Source organism: Salvelinus namaycush, chromosome 9, assembly GCF_016432855.1.
Source record: "Salvelinus namaycush isolate Seneca chromosome 9, SaNama_1.0, whole genome shotgun sequence".
In the NCBI taxonomy this organism is placed as follows: Eukaryota; Metazoa; Chordata; class Actinopteri; order Salmoniformes; family Salmonidae; genus Salvelinus; species Salvelinus namaycush.
Genome location: NC_052315.1, coordinates 3,968,600 through 3,985,156, shown reverse-complemented (window position 1 = coordinate 3,985,156; position 16,557 = coordinate 3,968,600). Strand labels below are relative to the sequence as shown.

At 45.0% G+C, this 16,557-nt stretch overlaps 1 protein-coding gene across 3 annotated transcripts in view; it reads right to left on the bottom strand.

Annotated features, from left to right (window-relative positions):
* The window catches only part of LOC120053598 (lisH domain-containing protein ARMC9), a 108,842-nt gene that overhangs the window by 41,420 nt on the left and 50,865 nt on the right, over nucleotides 1-16,557 (bottom strand). For all 3 annotated transcript variants that reach the window (XM_039000738.1, XM_039000737.1, XM_039000736.1), the window contains 6 exons: nucleotides 13,802-13,878; nucleotides 9,883-9,957; nucleotides 9,448-9,538; nucleotides 7,317-7,375; nucleotides 5,658-5,756; nucleotides 5,303-5,421 (listed from right to left, as the gene is read on the bottom strand). In XM_039000738.1, the coding sequence (XP_038856666.1) occupies nucleotides 5,303-5,421; nucleotides 5,658-5,756; nucleotides 7,317-7,375; nucleotides 9,448-9,538; nucleotides 9,883-9,957; nucleotides 13,802-13,878 (520 nt within the window). The remainder of the gene's footprint in view (nucleotides 1-5,302; nucleotides 5,422-5,657; nucleotides 5,757-7,316; nucleotides 7,376-9,447; nucleotides 9,539-9,882; nucleotides 9,958-13,801; nucleotides 13,879-16,557) is intronic.

Genomic DNA, 16,557 nt, shown 5'->3' with positions numbered 1-16,557 from the left:
GGCCCTACACCCAAACAAGGGCACTGCGTTCATCCACCTCTGGCCTGCTCGCCTCCCTACCTCTGAGGAAGTACAGTTCCCGCTCAGCCCAGTCAAAACTGTTCGCTGCTCTGGCACCCCAATGGTGGAACAAACTTCCTCACGACGCCAGGACAGCGGAGTCAATCACCACCTTCCGGAGACACCTGAAACCCCACCTCTTTAAGGAATACCTAGGATAGGATAAAGTAATCCTTCTAACCCCCCCCCCACCCCCCCCCCCCTTAAAAGATTTAGATGCACTATTGTAAAGTGGCTGTTCCACTGGATATCATAAGGTGAATGCACCAATTTGTAAGTCGCTCTGGATAAGAGCGTCTGCTAAATGACTTAAATGTAAATGTAACATTGCCAGACAATGACTCCAGGATCTCTTGGATGGTGGGAAGAGGATAGGCATCAGACTGGGAGACGTTGTTCGTCTTCTTATAATCCACACAAAATCTAAGACCACCCGTCTTTTTTTTGGGATGAGGACAACAGGAGGAGCCCAAGGAAAGGAGGAACGTTCAATTATATCTCGTGTCAACATATCATTAATGAGTGCCTTTTGGATGACGAGCTTTGCTGGGGACAGACAACATGGCTTCTGCTTTATAGGAATTTCCTGTGTGAGGAATATTTTGTGCTTCAGGATCCCAATGCATCCCAGCTTCGAGGTACATACATCTGAGATATTTTGCAAGTCGTAACTCCTCTGGCTGTTCCAGCGGAGCGCTTCTAGCAGCCTGTAAAAAAAGATCATCAACTGGATTACCAGGGGTTAACTGTACCGGAGCAACGGCAGAGAAGACCGCCACACTTGGAGCCCAATCATGCAACTTCGTGGTTTTGACTTGGAAGAAATGCTTCTCTCTCTGCAATGTCAATCTGGACTCCACAGAAGTACATGAAATCAATGACCAACATGAAAGAAAAAGCAAGGGTCTTGGAAGGCAGAATAACAGAAGGAATCATATGGGAGCGGTTACACAGGCGGAACTCTACTTCACTCTATCCAAGTGGTCATTTAGCCTCACCGTTAGCCAGATATATTGGACCTTCTGTCCACGGCTTCATGTTGTATTGTGGACCTTTCACCTCCTTCCATAGCTTCTCATTGAGCGATGTGTAGGATGACCCTACATAGCTTCTCATTGAGCGATGTGTAGGATGATCCTACATAGCTTCTCATTGAGCAATGTGTAGGATGATCCTACATAGCTTCTCATTGAGCGATGTGTAGGATGGCCCTACATAGCTTCTCATTGAGCAATGTGTAGGATGGCCCTACATAGCTTCTCATTGAGCAATGTGTAGGATGACCCTACATAGCTTCTCATTGAGCAGTGTGTAGGATGACCCTACATAGCTTCTCATTGAGCGATGTGTAGGATGGCCCTACATAGCTTCTCATTGAGCGATGTGTAGGATGGCCCTACATAGCTTCTCATTAAGCAATGTGTAGGATGGCCCTACATAGCTTCTCATTGAGCAATGTGTAGGATGACCCTACATAGCTTCTCATTGAGCAGTGTGTAGGATGACCCTACATAGCTTCTCATTGAGCGATGTGTAGGATGGCCCTACATAGCTTCTCATTGAGCAATGTGTAGGATGGCCCTACATAGCTTCTCATTGAGCGATGTGTAGGATGACCCTACATAGCTTCTCATTGAGCGATGTGTAGGATGACCCTACATAGCTTCTCATTGAGCAATGTGTAGGATGATCCTACATAGCTTCTCATTGAGCGATGTGTAGGATGACCCTACATAGCTTCTCATTGAGCGATGTGTAGGATGACCCTACATAGCTTCTCATTGAGCGATGTGTAGGATGACCCTACATAGCTTCTCATTGAGCAATGTGTAGGATGACCCGGTGTCCAGGATGGCTCTTCCTGTCCAAGGGTCTATAGACGGGGGTAACACCAGCTGGTGCGGTATTGGCTGAAAGGAAGAGGATGTCTATGGGTGGGTGCAGGCCGTGACTCTTGGGGTTTCAGCTCTAGACAGAGCAGCCAGAGTAGTATAGTCGTTCTTGTGATGGGAGTGTTGGCCTGTTGTGACAGTGTACGGTTTGTGGTTTCCGGAGGGGTTTACTTGATACTGATTTGGACATGTAGTCGGAGAATGTCCTTCTTTGCTACATCTCCAACAGAACACCGAAGGGGTCTTGGCTGGAGACTCTGGCTGTGGTTGATGGTCTGGCTTGGGTAACTGTAGGGGGTGGCTGCAGCATGGCTTTGTCTTGGCTGTTCTGAGGTGCCAGCCTGGCTCTCAGTGGGCTGACCCCAGAAGTGGACACCAGAGAAGCTCTGTACAAACAAAGGTGCCTAGTGGAGAGCTCTGTCTGCAAGTGGTCTACAGTGTTAACCAGAGGAGAAAATACTGAATTTACGTCCTTGAGGACCTCAGTGTGGTGATGTTTCAGGCGCCACTAGAGGGTGGTGGAGAGTTGGGTTCTTTGGTATTCAAACTGCCTGTCCATGGCAGCAGTAACTTCGCCTTCTATGCTCACTGAGCTCTGTTAGCTTGTGGGTGAGAGTGCTCACTGAGCTCTTTTAGCTTGTGGGTGAGAGTACTCACTGAGCTCTGTTAGCTTGTGGGTGAGAGTGCTCACTGAGCTCTGTTAGCTTGTGGGTGAGAGTGCTCACTGAGCTCTGTTAGCTTGTGGGTGAGTGCTTACTGAGCTCTGTCAGCGTGTGGGTGAGAGTGCTCACTGAGCTCTGTCAGCGTGTGGGTGAGAGTGCTCACTGAGCTCTGTTAGCTTGTGGGTGAGAGTGCTCACTGAGCTCTGTTAGCTTGTGGGTGAGAGTGCTCACTGAGCTCTGTTAGCTTGTGGGTGAGAGTGCTCACTGAGCTCTGTTAGCTTGTGGGTGAGAGTGCTCACTGAGCTCTGTTAGCTTGTGGGTGAGAGTGCTCACTGAGCTCTGTTAGCTTGTGGGTGAGAGTACTCACTGAGCTCTGTTAGCTTGTGGGTGAGAGTGCTCACTGAGCTCTGGTAGCTTGTGGGTGAGAGTGCTCACTGAGTTCTGTTAGCTTGTGGGTGAGAGTGCTCACTGAGCTCTGTTAGCTTGTGGGTGAGAGTGCTCACTGAGCTCTGTTAGCTTGTGGGTGAGAGTGCTCACTGAGCTCTGTTAGCTTGTGGGTGAGAGTGCTCACTGAGCTCTGTTAGCTTGTGGGTGAGACTGCTCACTGAGCTCTGTTAGCTTGTGGGTGAGAGTGCTCACTGAGCTCTGTTAGCTTGTGGGTGAGAGTGCTCACTGAGCTCTGTTAGCTTGTGGGTGAGAGTGCTCACTGAGCTCTGTTAGCTTGTGGGTGAGAGTGCTCACTGAGCTCTGTTAGCTTGTGGGTGAGAGTGCTCACTGAGCTCTGTTAGCTTGTGGGTGAGAGTGCTCACTGAGCTCTGTTAGCTTGTGGGTGAGAGTGCTCAGCGAGTCTCCGAATTCCATGGCGCTCTGTTGTTGCTCTTCACTCAGACGTCTGAACTTAGAGTGGATTAGAGTTTGGAGATGTTGTTGAGTCCGACGAATATCAAGTATGTCACCTTGAAGTTGTAAGACTACAACCTCTGGAGAGAAACCAGAAGAAGGAGGAAGGTTGGGTGTCAGAGGGAGGGCTAGAACAGAACTTCAACACGGGTCCATGCCAATAAGAGAGTCACTGGTTACACCTCCTGTGTTTCAGACCGAGCACTTTTTGACTTGAAGTCACGTACCTCGGGCCTAAAAAGAGTCCAGTTTGTTAAATGAGTTCAAGTGAACTCAGTTACACAATGTTTGTTCATTCATAAAGTGATGCTTAAAAACCGGTATTATTCATACAAGGGTGTCATTGTAAATAAGAACTGGTTCTTAACTGACTTGCCTAGTTAAATAAAGGTTAAATAAATAAATACAATCATATTGCAATAAACTCCCATTCCACACACAATAAATGTTATCAGAAATCTCAGGAGTCATCACCTACAACTGAACACATAAACCTACACGGTATAAATCACACATCTGAGACGGAGATATGATTGGATCCGATCCTGGTTAACCTTGCGATACGGCTACAATACACACTTTTAAATACAGCAAAACAAACGGCTGGAGGTGACACAACCAGTTATTGGGTGTAAAAAGGGGCAATTACTTTTTCACACAGGGGCACTGGGTGCTGTACAACTTTGAAATAAGTAGGTTGCTTTATCTAATATTAGATTTTGGTTTAAGATCTGATAATTATTCAGTATCAAAAAATATGCAAAAGTAGAAAGAAAAAAAATCTGAAAAGGGGGGCCAATTGTTTTTTTTTATAGCACTTATGAATGTGTCATAAACACTTTGAATGACTTTTAGCATGTCCCTCCCTCCCTGGTTGTTGCCCAGTATTCTATTGGTCCTCTTTGTATTTTCATGGCCCCTTCAAAGTACTTTCTAAGTTGGTGCTTTCTTAGAACTTTTACTGACAGATAAATGTCAGTTCCATTTTAAACACTAGGCTAATTCACTGTTCCTAAAGCAGAGAATTCACTTGGCTGGAGCAGTGTATTGGCACTTTGTTGCTATATTTGTTGACTGTCTGTCACTGCTATTGGGTCATTCATTTGTTCTTAGGATGGCCTCATGGAATACTTAACAAAAGACCCAAATATGAGTTATCACCTCCGGGTATTGTCTGACACCACTCTGACGTTCTGAGGGACACCAATACATTAGTTATCCACTGCGGTATTGTCTGACACCACTCTGACGTTCTGAGGGACACCAATACATTAGTTATCCACTGCGGTATTGTCTGACACCACTCTGACGTTCTGAGGGACACCAATACATTAGTTATCCACTGCGGTATTGTCTGACACCACTCTGACGTTCTGAGGGACACCAATACATTAGTTATCCACTGCGGTATTGTCTGACACCACTCTGACGTTCTGAGGGACACCAATACATTAGTTATCCACTGCGGTATTGTCTGACACCACTCTGACGTTCTGAGGGACACCAATACATTAGTTATCCACTGCGGTATTGTCTGACACCACTCTGACGTTCTGAGGGACACCAATACATTAGTTCTCCACTGTGGTATCGTCTGACACCACTCTGACGTTCTGAGGGACACCAATACATCATGCTGTAACATTAGCCCTCCCTATTCACTGGGTACTGGCAAATACTGTATTGACCACGGGGTCGGCAGCATCCGATACTAAGAGCCTCTAGTCCAGAATGCATTGCTTCATGTTGTGCGTATACAGTATATGTGTGCATGTGTGTACTACTTGCATGATGTGTGTGTTTCGGTGGGAGCTTGGGGTTACGGGTCGCTGCAGGGGTTCATCGACACTCCGTCCAAGAGGAGCTGCCGATCTCCTCTTCACCCTCGTCGCCATGTTGGTCATGATCTGGACACACACACACACAATTAAAATCACACGCCAACGGCAATGTGCCAAACACACATCATGTTCCCACAGGACAAGGTGCCATAATAACTGGTCCCAGATCTGGTCAGTGTAGCATTGTGTGTGTGTGTGTGTGTGTGTGTGTATGTGTATGTGTATGTGTATGTGTATGTGTGTGTGTGTGTGTGTGTGTGTGTGTGTGTGTGTGTGTGTGTGTGTGTATGTGTGTCTCTCACCCCCAGGTACTCTGTGGTCAGTAGTGTCTCTCCGGACAACTCTCTGGGCTGCAGCTGAAGCACTTCCTCTTTGTCCAGGTCCGTCTCTATCGCGTCTTCCTGTTAACAAACACAGGACACGGTCATCATAGAACCACATCCTTTTCCTCATTTTACTGAAGAGAACAGGAATTGATCCCAACCCTGATAGATCCACACCAGGGTGTGTTCATTTGGCACCAAACGTAAGAAAACAGACTGAAACAGGGGCGGACTACATGGACTAGTCCAATAAGAAACAGTCATTTTCCGTTGCAAAACGTTTTCTGTTGCATGCCTTAATGAACACGACCCATCTGAGAATAGCATAACATAAGATTGTACTAGGAGAGAAGTGAAGTCCGTGAGATAGCTGTGAGACCCCATGGAGAGAGAAGTGAAGTCCGTGAGATAGCTGTGAGACCGTGGAGAGAGAAGTGAAGTCCATGAGATAGCTGTGAGACCGTGGAGAGAGAAGTGAAGTCCATGAGATAGCTGTGAGACCGTGGAGAGAGAAGTGAAGTCCGTGAGATAGCGGTGAGACCATGGAGAGAGAGAAGTGAAGTCCGTGAGATAGCTGTGAGACCATGGAGAGAGAAGTGAAGTCCGTGAGATAGCTGTGAGACCCCATGGAGAGAGAAGTGAAGTCCGTGAGATAGCTGTGAGACCATGGAGAGAGAAGCAGTATTGCTGTTTGTAAAGACTTTTAAACTGAAGTCCGTTCTTGGTGAAACGGCCACGTCCGTTTGGGAGATTCCAACAACGAACACTGATTCCCCACCCCCCCCATTGGACATCAATGCACATGCGATAGAACAGCGATATTATAATTTATTTTACTACGCTGCCGGACACTCCTTTCAAAAACAATAACCAAGGCGCTGGGTGGGTGAACAGTGGCGATGTTTCTCCCTTTACGGGGGAAAGATGTGATCATGTCGATAACACCAACAACGACACCATTATATTATAAGCAAAATGGTAACACTATTATTCTAGGTTATTAGGGAGATTTTCGAGAACGGCATCACATTTGGCACGATAGGGGTGGTTTCACTTTGTACTGATCTCACTTGTCAATGGAAGTACAGCGTTTCACACATTTGCTCGTAGAGGGTCAGCGAATGGGGGCACATACCCACCAACACACACACACATATTCTCAAACCCAGCATACACCTGGGTGACCTCGGGTCCCAAGGCACTGCTGTGGCCCTTATATCCCAGAGAATCCAACCTGGCAGCCCCATCAGACAGCACACAGGTGAGAGACACCCAATATCTGTGTTACGCTGGGGAAGATGTCAAATAAAGTATGTTTTATAATTGATCCCCTCCCTCTCTTTTCATAACAAATTTTTTGGGGGAGGTGTTCTTGAGGTAGGAATGTGTGTGTGTGTGTGTGTGTGTGTGTGTGTGGTTCAAAGGACTCTGGGATGGTTTGACAAATGGCGAGTGTGTGAGTGTGTCAGGGTTAGTAGGAGGGTGTGTGTGTGGCAGCCGGCAGGGTCGGTAGGTAGAAGTATGTATGTCCCATCTGTGGAGGAGTGTCTAGGGGACAGAGGCGATGCGTCTTTGGACATTTGCGTGTGTCTCCAGATCATGATCGACATGGCAACGAGGGTGAGATGACGAGCTTACCTCATCATCGTCATCCTCCTCTTCGTCATCAGACTCTGGTCCCTCTTCAGTCACCTCCCCTGGTTAGAAAAGAGACACGTCAGGTCAGCTCACAAAGGTGAGAGGTCAAACAGAACATGAAGAAACCACAGCTTGTACATACAGTGGCCTCCAACAGAACAGTGTATGTTGGTGGGTTTGTGTACTATACTTAAGCAATAAGGCACGAAGGGGTGTCTCTCTCAGTACTGAATTTCCACAATAATATTTTTTATACATTTGCAAAAACTTCTAAAAACCTGTTTTTGATATGTCATTATGGGGTATTGATGAGGGGGAAAAAAATATTAATAATCTCCATTTTAGAATAAGGCTGTAATGCAACAAAAATGTGGGAAATATGAATGGGTCCAAAAAAAATCTAAATGCACAGTATATTGTGCTGGTGCGTGTCAATATGTGCCACTGCAGGGCTGTGTGCGCACAGGATGAAATGGACTACTTCTATGTGTTTATACCTCTGTTTGTGACTGACCTGAGTTGAGCAGGGCTGTGTGCACACAGGATGAAATGGACTACTTCTATGTGTTTATACCTCTGTTTGTGACTGACCTGAGTTGAGCAGGGCTGTGTGCACACAGGATGAAATGGACTACTTCTATGTGTTTATACCTCTGTTTGTGACTGACCTGAGTTGAGCAGGGCTGTGTGCACACAGGATGAAATGGACTTCTTCTATGTGTTTATACCTCTGTTTGTGACTGACCTGAGTTGAGCAGGGCTGTGTGCACACAGGATGAAATGGACTACTTCTATGTGTTTATACCTCTGTTTGTGACTGACCTGAGTTGAGCAGGGCTGTGTGCACACAGGATGAAATGGACTTCTTCTATGTGTTTATACCTCTGTTTGTGACTGACCTGAGTTGAGCAGGGCTGTGTGCGCACAGGATGAAATGGACTTCTTCTATGTGTTTATACCTCTGTTTGTGACTGACCTGAGTTGAGCAGGGCTGTGTGCACACAGGATGAAATGGACTTCTTCTATGTGTTTATACCTCTGTTTGTGACTGACCTGAGTTGAGCAGGGCTGTGTGCACACAGGATGAAATGGACTTCTTCTATGTGTTTATACCTCTGTTTGTGACTGACCTGAGTTGAGCAGGGCTGTGTGCACACAGGATGAAATGGACTTCTTCTATGTGTTTATACCTCTGTTTGTGACTGACCTGAGTTGAGCAGGGCTGTGTGCGCACAGGATGAAATGGACTTCTTCTATGTGTTTATACCTCTGTTTGTGACTGACCTGAGTTGAGCAGGGCTGTGTGCGCACAGGATGAAATGGACTTCTTCTATGTGTTTATACCTCTGTTTGTGACTGACCTGAGTTGAGCAGGGCTGTGTGCACACAGGATGAAATGGACTTCTTCTATGTGTTTATACCTCTGTTTGTGACTGACCTGAGTTGAGCAGGGCTGTGTGCGCACAGGATGAAATGGACTTCTTCTATGTGTTTATACCTCTGTTTGTGACTGACCTGAGTTGAGCAGGGCTGTGTGCGCACAGGATGAAATGGACTTCTTCTATGTGTTTATACCTCTGTTTGTGACTGACCTGAGTTGAGCAGGGCTGTGTGCGCACAGGATGAAATGGACTTCTTCTATGTGTTTATACCTCTGTTTGTGACTGACCTGAGTTGAGCAGGGCTGTGTGCACACAGGATGAAATGGACTTCTTCTATGTGTTTATACCTCTGTTTGTGACTGACCTGAGTTGAGCAGGGCTGTGTGCACACAGGATGAAATGGACTACTTCTATGTGTTTATACCTCTGTTTGTGACTGACCTGAGTTGAGCAGGGCTGTGTGCACACAGGATGAAATGGACTTCTTCTATGTGTTTATACCTCTGTTTGTGACTGACCTGAGTTGAGCAGGGCTGTGTGCACACAGGATGAAATGGACTTCTTCTATGTGTTTATACCTCTGTTTGTGACTGACCTGAGTTGAGCAGGGCTGTGTGCACACAGGATGAAATGGACTACTTCTATGTGTTTATACCTCTGTTTGTGACTGACCTGAGTTGAGCAGGGCTGTGTGCACACAGGATGAAATGGACTTCTTCTATGTGTTTATACCTCTGTTTGTGACTGACCTGAGTTGAGCTGTTTGATAATGAACTCAATCTGCCTGTTGAGCTCCGGGTTCTCCTCTTTACTGTAGCAGCGAAGGATCTCCTCCATACTCTAGACACACACACACACACACACAGACAGACAGACACACAGACAGACAGACACACAATTTTTGCCATTTAGCAGACGCTTTTATCCAGAGTGGCTTACAGTAGTGAGTGCATGCATTTTTCATACTTTTTCATTCTGGACACATGGGAATCGAACCCACAACCCTTGCGTTGCAAGCGCTATGCTTTAGCAACTGAGCCACACACACACGGAAATCAATCACCAACAATGTTATTCTCTTAAGCCCTTGACACACACACACACACACACACACACACACACACACACACACACACACACACACACACACACACACACACACACACACACACACACACACTAACCATCTCCTTGGCTTCCTCTCGCATTGCATGAATACACAGGATGCTATACAGGGTTCCGTTCACGTACGGACGAATCTGTAAAAACACACACAAGCCTATAAAGTACACGTTCACGTACGGACGAATCTGTAAAAACACACACAAGCCTGTAAAGTACACGTTCACGTACGGCAGGACTTGCTTTCTGGAGTGTGGTGTCAAAAAAAGCAGAGCATCTCTTTATTACAGACAGACCTTTCCCCATCTTTACAACTTTTGCTTGTTTGATGGCTCTGTGGAGGTCGTAGCAGGACTTGTTGTACTTGTTCCTGTCTTCAGCCGTAGCTGACAGGTAGCCCTGTCCTTTTAGCTTAGCACCAACCTCTGTGTTAATCCAGGGCTTTTGATTGGGAAAGCAATGAACCTTGACTGTGGGGACAACGTCAGCGATGCATTTTCTTATGAAGTCGGTGACGGCGGTGGTTAGCTCATCAATGCTATCAACGCTAGCAAAGCAGTCTTGTAGCATAGCCTCCGAGACGGAGGACCATTTCTCAACTGAGCACAGCACGGGTACTTCCTGATTGCGCTTCTGCTTGTAAACAGGAAGCAGGACTATAGAGTCATGATCTGATTTTCTGAAGGGGGGGGACGAGGGAGGGCCTTGTATGCTTGCTTGTGGGTAGAGTATAAGTGGTCTAGGACTCGATTGCCCCCTAGTGGTGAAGGAGAAGTGTTGATGGGCATCACATGTCTTAATGACGGGAATTAAAATCACAGGCAACCAGGAAAGCAGGTTTCCGGCTTGTTTATAGTCTCGTACATTAAGTACCAGCTTGTTGTTTTTATTGTCCTGAGGTGGAACATATACAGCAGTCACGATAACAGGTCGGGCATTTGACCCTCAGGTATTCCAAGACGGGTGAACAATAGGTCGAGACTTCCACTGCGCAACAGTCAGCACACCATTTGCTGTTGATGATGAGAGGCATACGCCTCCCCCTCTCGATTTCCCTCAATCCAAAGTCCTGTCTGCTCGGTGAATGAAGACTCCATCAAGTTGGATAGCAAACATGTAGCCATGGGGGGGGGGGGGGGGGGGGATAGCCATGTTTCAGAAAAGCAGAGAATATTGCAGTTACGAGAATCCCTTTGATAACAAATCTGCGATCGGAGGTCATTCATGTTATTACCAAGAGACTGTACATTGGCAAATAGAATGGAGGGAAGAGGTGGTTGGTTTTCCCTTCGCCTTAATCTCGCCAGGACTTCCTGCCTCTTTATCGGCGGCGTTTCCTCTTGGATAGCCCGAGAATTTGATCAGAATTACACAAAGAGCCCAGGGCAGATGAGTCGAAGTTTAAGCCACAATTGAGGTTAGTAAACTGCCGATCTGATGTTCAAAAGTTCTTATCGATCATAGTAATCATAGCGGATACATAAACGCCAAAAGAATCACAAAATAGCAAAGTTGGAGCAGAGCTCACAAGACGGCAGCAATAGAGTAGGCTTGGGCGCTATACCGTATAACAAGGTATTTGGAAATAGCCACGGGATGGTTTTTCCAATACCATTCAATTTATTTGAAGTTTTTCCCAATATATTTTTATATTTGTAACAATTTTTTTAAGTAAATACCTGCAGTTAACTTGTGCAATGTGTTAGAAGATAAAGCAGATCGCCTTCTAATTTCATCTGTCACATTATTTTACGTTATGAAGCTTACCGCAGTTCCCCAGAACATTTGAGCCAGTCATGTGTTTTATTTGTAAATAGCACAATGGGAGAAAGGTGTGTATTGTAAGGGGTTGTGTTTTATATTGAAAGTCAACAGTATTTTTTTTTGCTTCAATAGAGAGTGATTAGGGACGTGCAACTATAGTTTTCCTTCACAGAAAAAACATTAGTGCAACACATTCAGACAGGAAATAGCTTAATTTTCATCAGATGACAACAGAAGTGCAATGTTATTTTGTCACATCTGCTCCTGCTACGCCCTCTGTTGTTCATCCGGTGTCTTCTTGACCTGCAGTTACTCCCCTGTACACTCTCTCTCTCCCTCTCACTCTCTGTGTGGTTGGAGACAAGTGTGCTGGAGTCAGAGCAGATCCCTACCAGCTGCAACTCGTTCCATAATCAAGACCTCTACAAATACTCAGTCCTGCCATTTCCACTCTGCCGGATCGTAATCTCTGCTCAGTCAGTTCATGATTCTAGCTATTTATGATTATTCAAGATCCTGTTACTCTGCTGTGCCTGTTTCCCTGCCTGACACCGTTTATCCTCTCATTGCAGTTACCGGTCTGTCTCTGGCTCCTGTCTCCTGTTCCACATCTCACCACCCAACTACCTTGCTCTGGATTTTACTCACCACCACTACCTTGGATTCCCATCAGGACCTGTTTACCCTGTTCTACTCAGCTAACTCCAACCTCAGTTACCACATCTAGGTTTTTCTGCAACTCATCTGAGCTTTCCCGGATCTGCACTCCATATCTCTCTGTGTAACAAATATTTTGATTCATTCATCCCTGTTTCCTCATCTGAGTCTGCTCTTTGGTTCCCCTGTGTCGCTCCGCTTAACATATTTGGCTGGCAGCCACACAAGTAAATGAGCTTACAATGAAAAAGCAAGGTATTTTTTGCAAAAACGATGCATGGCCATCATATTTCTAATGTTTATCATAGAAATAATGTAGCCAGCTACATTTCCTAATGTTTGGCATAAAGTTAATCTTGCAATTTACCAGAGAAAAGCAGGCTGGCTACACCTACAAAAGTACCAGAGAAAAGTAGCTACACATCAGTCAGAGCGCTGTCTACTGATAGAATTCTCTTTTGTGAATTATCATCCGAGTGGAAAAGTGCAACTGAAACACAATATTAGTCTGATGTCGAGAAGAAATTACAATAACAAGAATTTTACATCGGTGTTTACAAAACGCATTAAAAGATTTCTAAAGCTTTTTTAAATAATTTTTTTCTGTGCGTGAAAAATGAATAATTCTGCGTTAACGCAACCCCTAAGTTTAACTTGCTAGTTATCTAAGTAAATTACTGAATTAATAAGGTGACAGGGCATCATATTGTGTACGTTTTCTGCCGTGTTTGAGAAGCCAAAGCCCATTGGATGAGTTATCTGTACAGCTGCCACTAGTATCTTTTGATTTTCTTGAGTTTTTCTTTGCCACTCTGTTCTCAGCCGTCTGCTCCTCCCCCCTCTTCTCCAAGCAGAGCAGGCAGGCGCGTTTCCCTAGTGACTCCAGATTCCACAAAGACACAGTGTGTGTAACCATGCTGCTTCAGAGACAGTACTGATCTTACTTTAGACAAGCATGCGTTAAAACATTGTTAATTTGCACAATGTCTCTCGTTCACATTCACTTGTAAATGTCCAAACTCACCAAAAATGACATTCGGTAGCTCCTACCTATACACGTATAACGTTATGAGCTGGACTGCCTGTCTTTGCAATTTGTTAGCATATTTCGCTAGCAGCCTCCATGGAAATTCCTTTTTACTTGTGCTAATTTAGTTAGCATACTGGTAACAGACGTGAAAAATTATGAATTCTGCATTAACACGGCCCCTAAATTTAACTTGCTAGTTATCTAAGTAAATTACTGAATTAATAAGTTGTTTTTGGCACCCCCTTGTGTACTAAACCAGTAATACAGTAAATCCCGGGATGAGAGAAGGAATGTATGACGATATGAACATCTGGATACAGCTCAACCCTACCATATAGTACGCCACCATCGCGCCAATCAAGCAGATTAGTGATTAACTGGGACTGTTGCAGATTAACAGATTTACAGATTAACCTCTCTCTGTGTGTGTGTTTTATATTTGAGTAGTTTGTGTACATTCACAACTGCGGGTGTCTGTCTGTGTGTGTGGGTGTGTGAGATGTGTCCATGAAAGTGTGTGTGTGTGTTACCTCGTGGTTCTCGTGTCCCAGGAGGTCAGTCAGAACCTTCAGCACATGTTTAGGGTTCTCAGCACACTTCTTCTTTCCTGGAACAAAAAGACAAGTCATCACGACAGAGATACGGGTTAGGGTTAGATACGGGTCTGAAAGAACACGAAGATAAGTAATCACGACAGAGACACGGGTTAGGGTTAGATACGGGTCTGAAAGAACAAGAAGATAAGTAATCATGACAGCGATACGGGTTAGGGTTGGATACGGGTCTGACAGAACAAGAAGATAAGTTATCATGAAAGAGATACGGGTTAGGGTTAGATACGGGTCTGACAGAACAAGAAGATAAGTAATCACGACAGAGATACGGGTTAGGGTTGGATATGGGTCTGACAGAACAAGAAGATAAGTAATCATGACAGAGATACGGGTTAGGGTTGGATACGGGTCTGAAAGAACAAGAAGATCAGTAATCATGACAGAGATACGGGTTAGGGTTGGATACGGGTCTGACAGAACAAGAAGATAAGTAATCATGACAGAGATACGGGTTAGGGTTAGATACGGGTCTGACAGAACAATAAGATAAGTAATCATGACAGAGATACGGGTTAGGGTTAGATACGGGTCTGACAGAACAAGAAGATAAGTAATCATGACAGAGATACGGGTTAGGGTTGGATACGGGTCTGACAGAACAAGAAGATAAGTAATCATGACAGAGATACGGGTTAGGGTTGGATACGGGTCTGACAGAACAAGAAGATAAGTAATCATGACAGAGATACGGGTTAGGGTTGGATACGGGTCTGACAGAACAATAAGATAAGTAATCATGACAGAGATATGGGTTAGGGTTAGATACGGGTCTGAAATAACAAGAAGATAAGTAATCATGACAGAGATACGGGTTAGGGTTGGATACGGGTCTGACAGAACAAGAAGATAAGTAATCATGACAGAGATACGGGTTAGGGTTGGATACGGGTCTGACAGAACAAGAAGATAAGTAATCATGACAGAGATACGGGTTAGGGTTGGATACGGGTCTGACAGAACAAGAAGATAAGTAATCATGACAGAGATACGGGTTAGGGTTGGATACGGGTCTGACAGAACAAGAAGATAAGTAATCATGACAGAGATACGGGTTAGGGTTAGATACGGGTCTGACAGAACAAGAAGATAAGTAATCATGACAGAGGGTTGGATACGGGTCTGAAAGAACAATAAGCTTTCATTCTGCTCTCTCCATCTAACTCAATTTGATTTGAATCAATCCCTTCAATGGGCATTTAACATTAGACCCAGGGCCAGAAGTCTATACAAGGGCTAGAGACTATTTATTTTATGTAACCCTTATTTTACCAGGTAAGTTGACTGAGAACACATTCTCATTTACAACAACAACCTGGGGAATAGTTACAGGGGAGAGGATGGGGGATGAACAAGCCAATTGTAAACTGTAGATGATTAGGTGGCCGTGATGGTATGAGGGCCAGATTGAGAATTTAGCCAGGACACCAGGATTAACACCCCTACTCTTACAATAAGTGTCATGGGATCTTTAGTGACCACAGAGTCAGGAAACCCGTTTAACATCCCATCTGAAAGACAGCACCCTACACAGGGCAGTGTCCCCAATTACTGCCCTGGGGGCATTGGGATATTTTTTTTGACCAGAGGAAAGAGTGCCTCCTACTGGCCCTCCAACACCACTTCCAACAGCATCTGGTCCCCCATCCAGGGACCAACCAGAACCAACCCTGCTTAGCTTCAAAAGCAAGCCAGCAGTGAGATGCAGGTTGGTATGCAAAGACACTCCTTTGATGAGTCGTGAGTAGAAGCAAATAGTCCTGTGTGGCTCAATTGGTAGAGCACGGGCTCTTGCAACGCAAAGGTGCAGTGGGTTTGATTTCTGCTGGGGCCAAACATAGTATGGGTCCCATACGGAAAAATAAATGGATGCATAACTGTAAATGGCTTTGGATAAAAGCATCTGCTGAATGGTAGATAATATGATGTATATTGTAATAGGTAATTTGAGATCTAACTAGCTAACTCATTCTAATTCTGTGGGAGATAGAGGGAAAGGAATCACTGTCCCTACCTAACTCTTTAGCCAAGGTGCATGAATGAAAGAGATGCACCAGTATTTTTGTTTACATTTTACCCAGTAGTTCTGAGCCAAAAGTGGTCCCCGAAAATTGCGTACCACTATGAGGTGCAGCTTGCTAGATGTCACCGAAATGGTGAGAGACTGAAGCTCATTGGCTAGTCTTCGAATAGCTAGGAACTCATTGGCTGGCCCAAATGGGGGAAAATGTAAGGAAGATGTCACAGCTTCCAGAAAAAACGTCTCTTTCAAACTAGGGATTTCGTGGCTTAGTTGAAGTAAAACAGTAATTCTGCTAATAGATTATACATGTTTGGACTACATATGTACATATCCAGCACAAAGCGGGAACTTTGAAAAAATACTTAGTAGTCGCCAAAGTTCTGGAGAATGTCTTTAAGGAGCAAACTGAAGTGAAGAGGAAAATCAGCAACTCTTGGAGGACAGTGGAAGTTGATAAAACTCCTATAAAAGATGCTGATTTTCCAGTTGACTTCAGACAACTGATGTGGACTGTGTTAGTGTTCCCTGTATAGGTGGTGTGGGAGCCCACGTCCAAAATACTTTTGCTTCTATTGGTTTCAACTAAGGGACTGTTTATTGTTTTGGGTGCTTTTGCGCCTCGGATGGAAAATAATCTGAGGGAAACACTGGA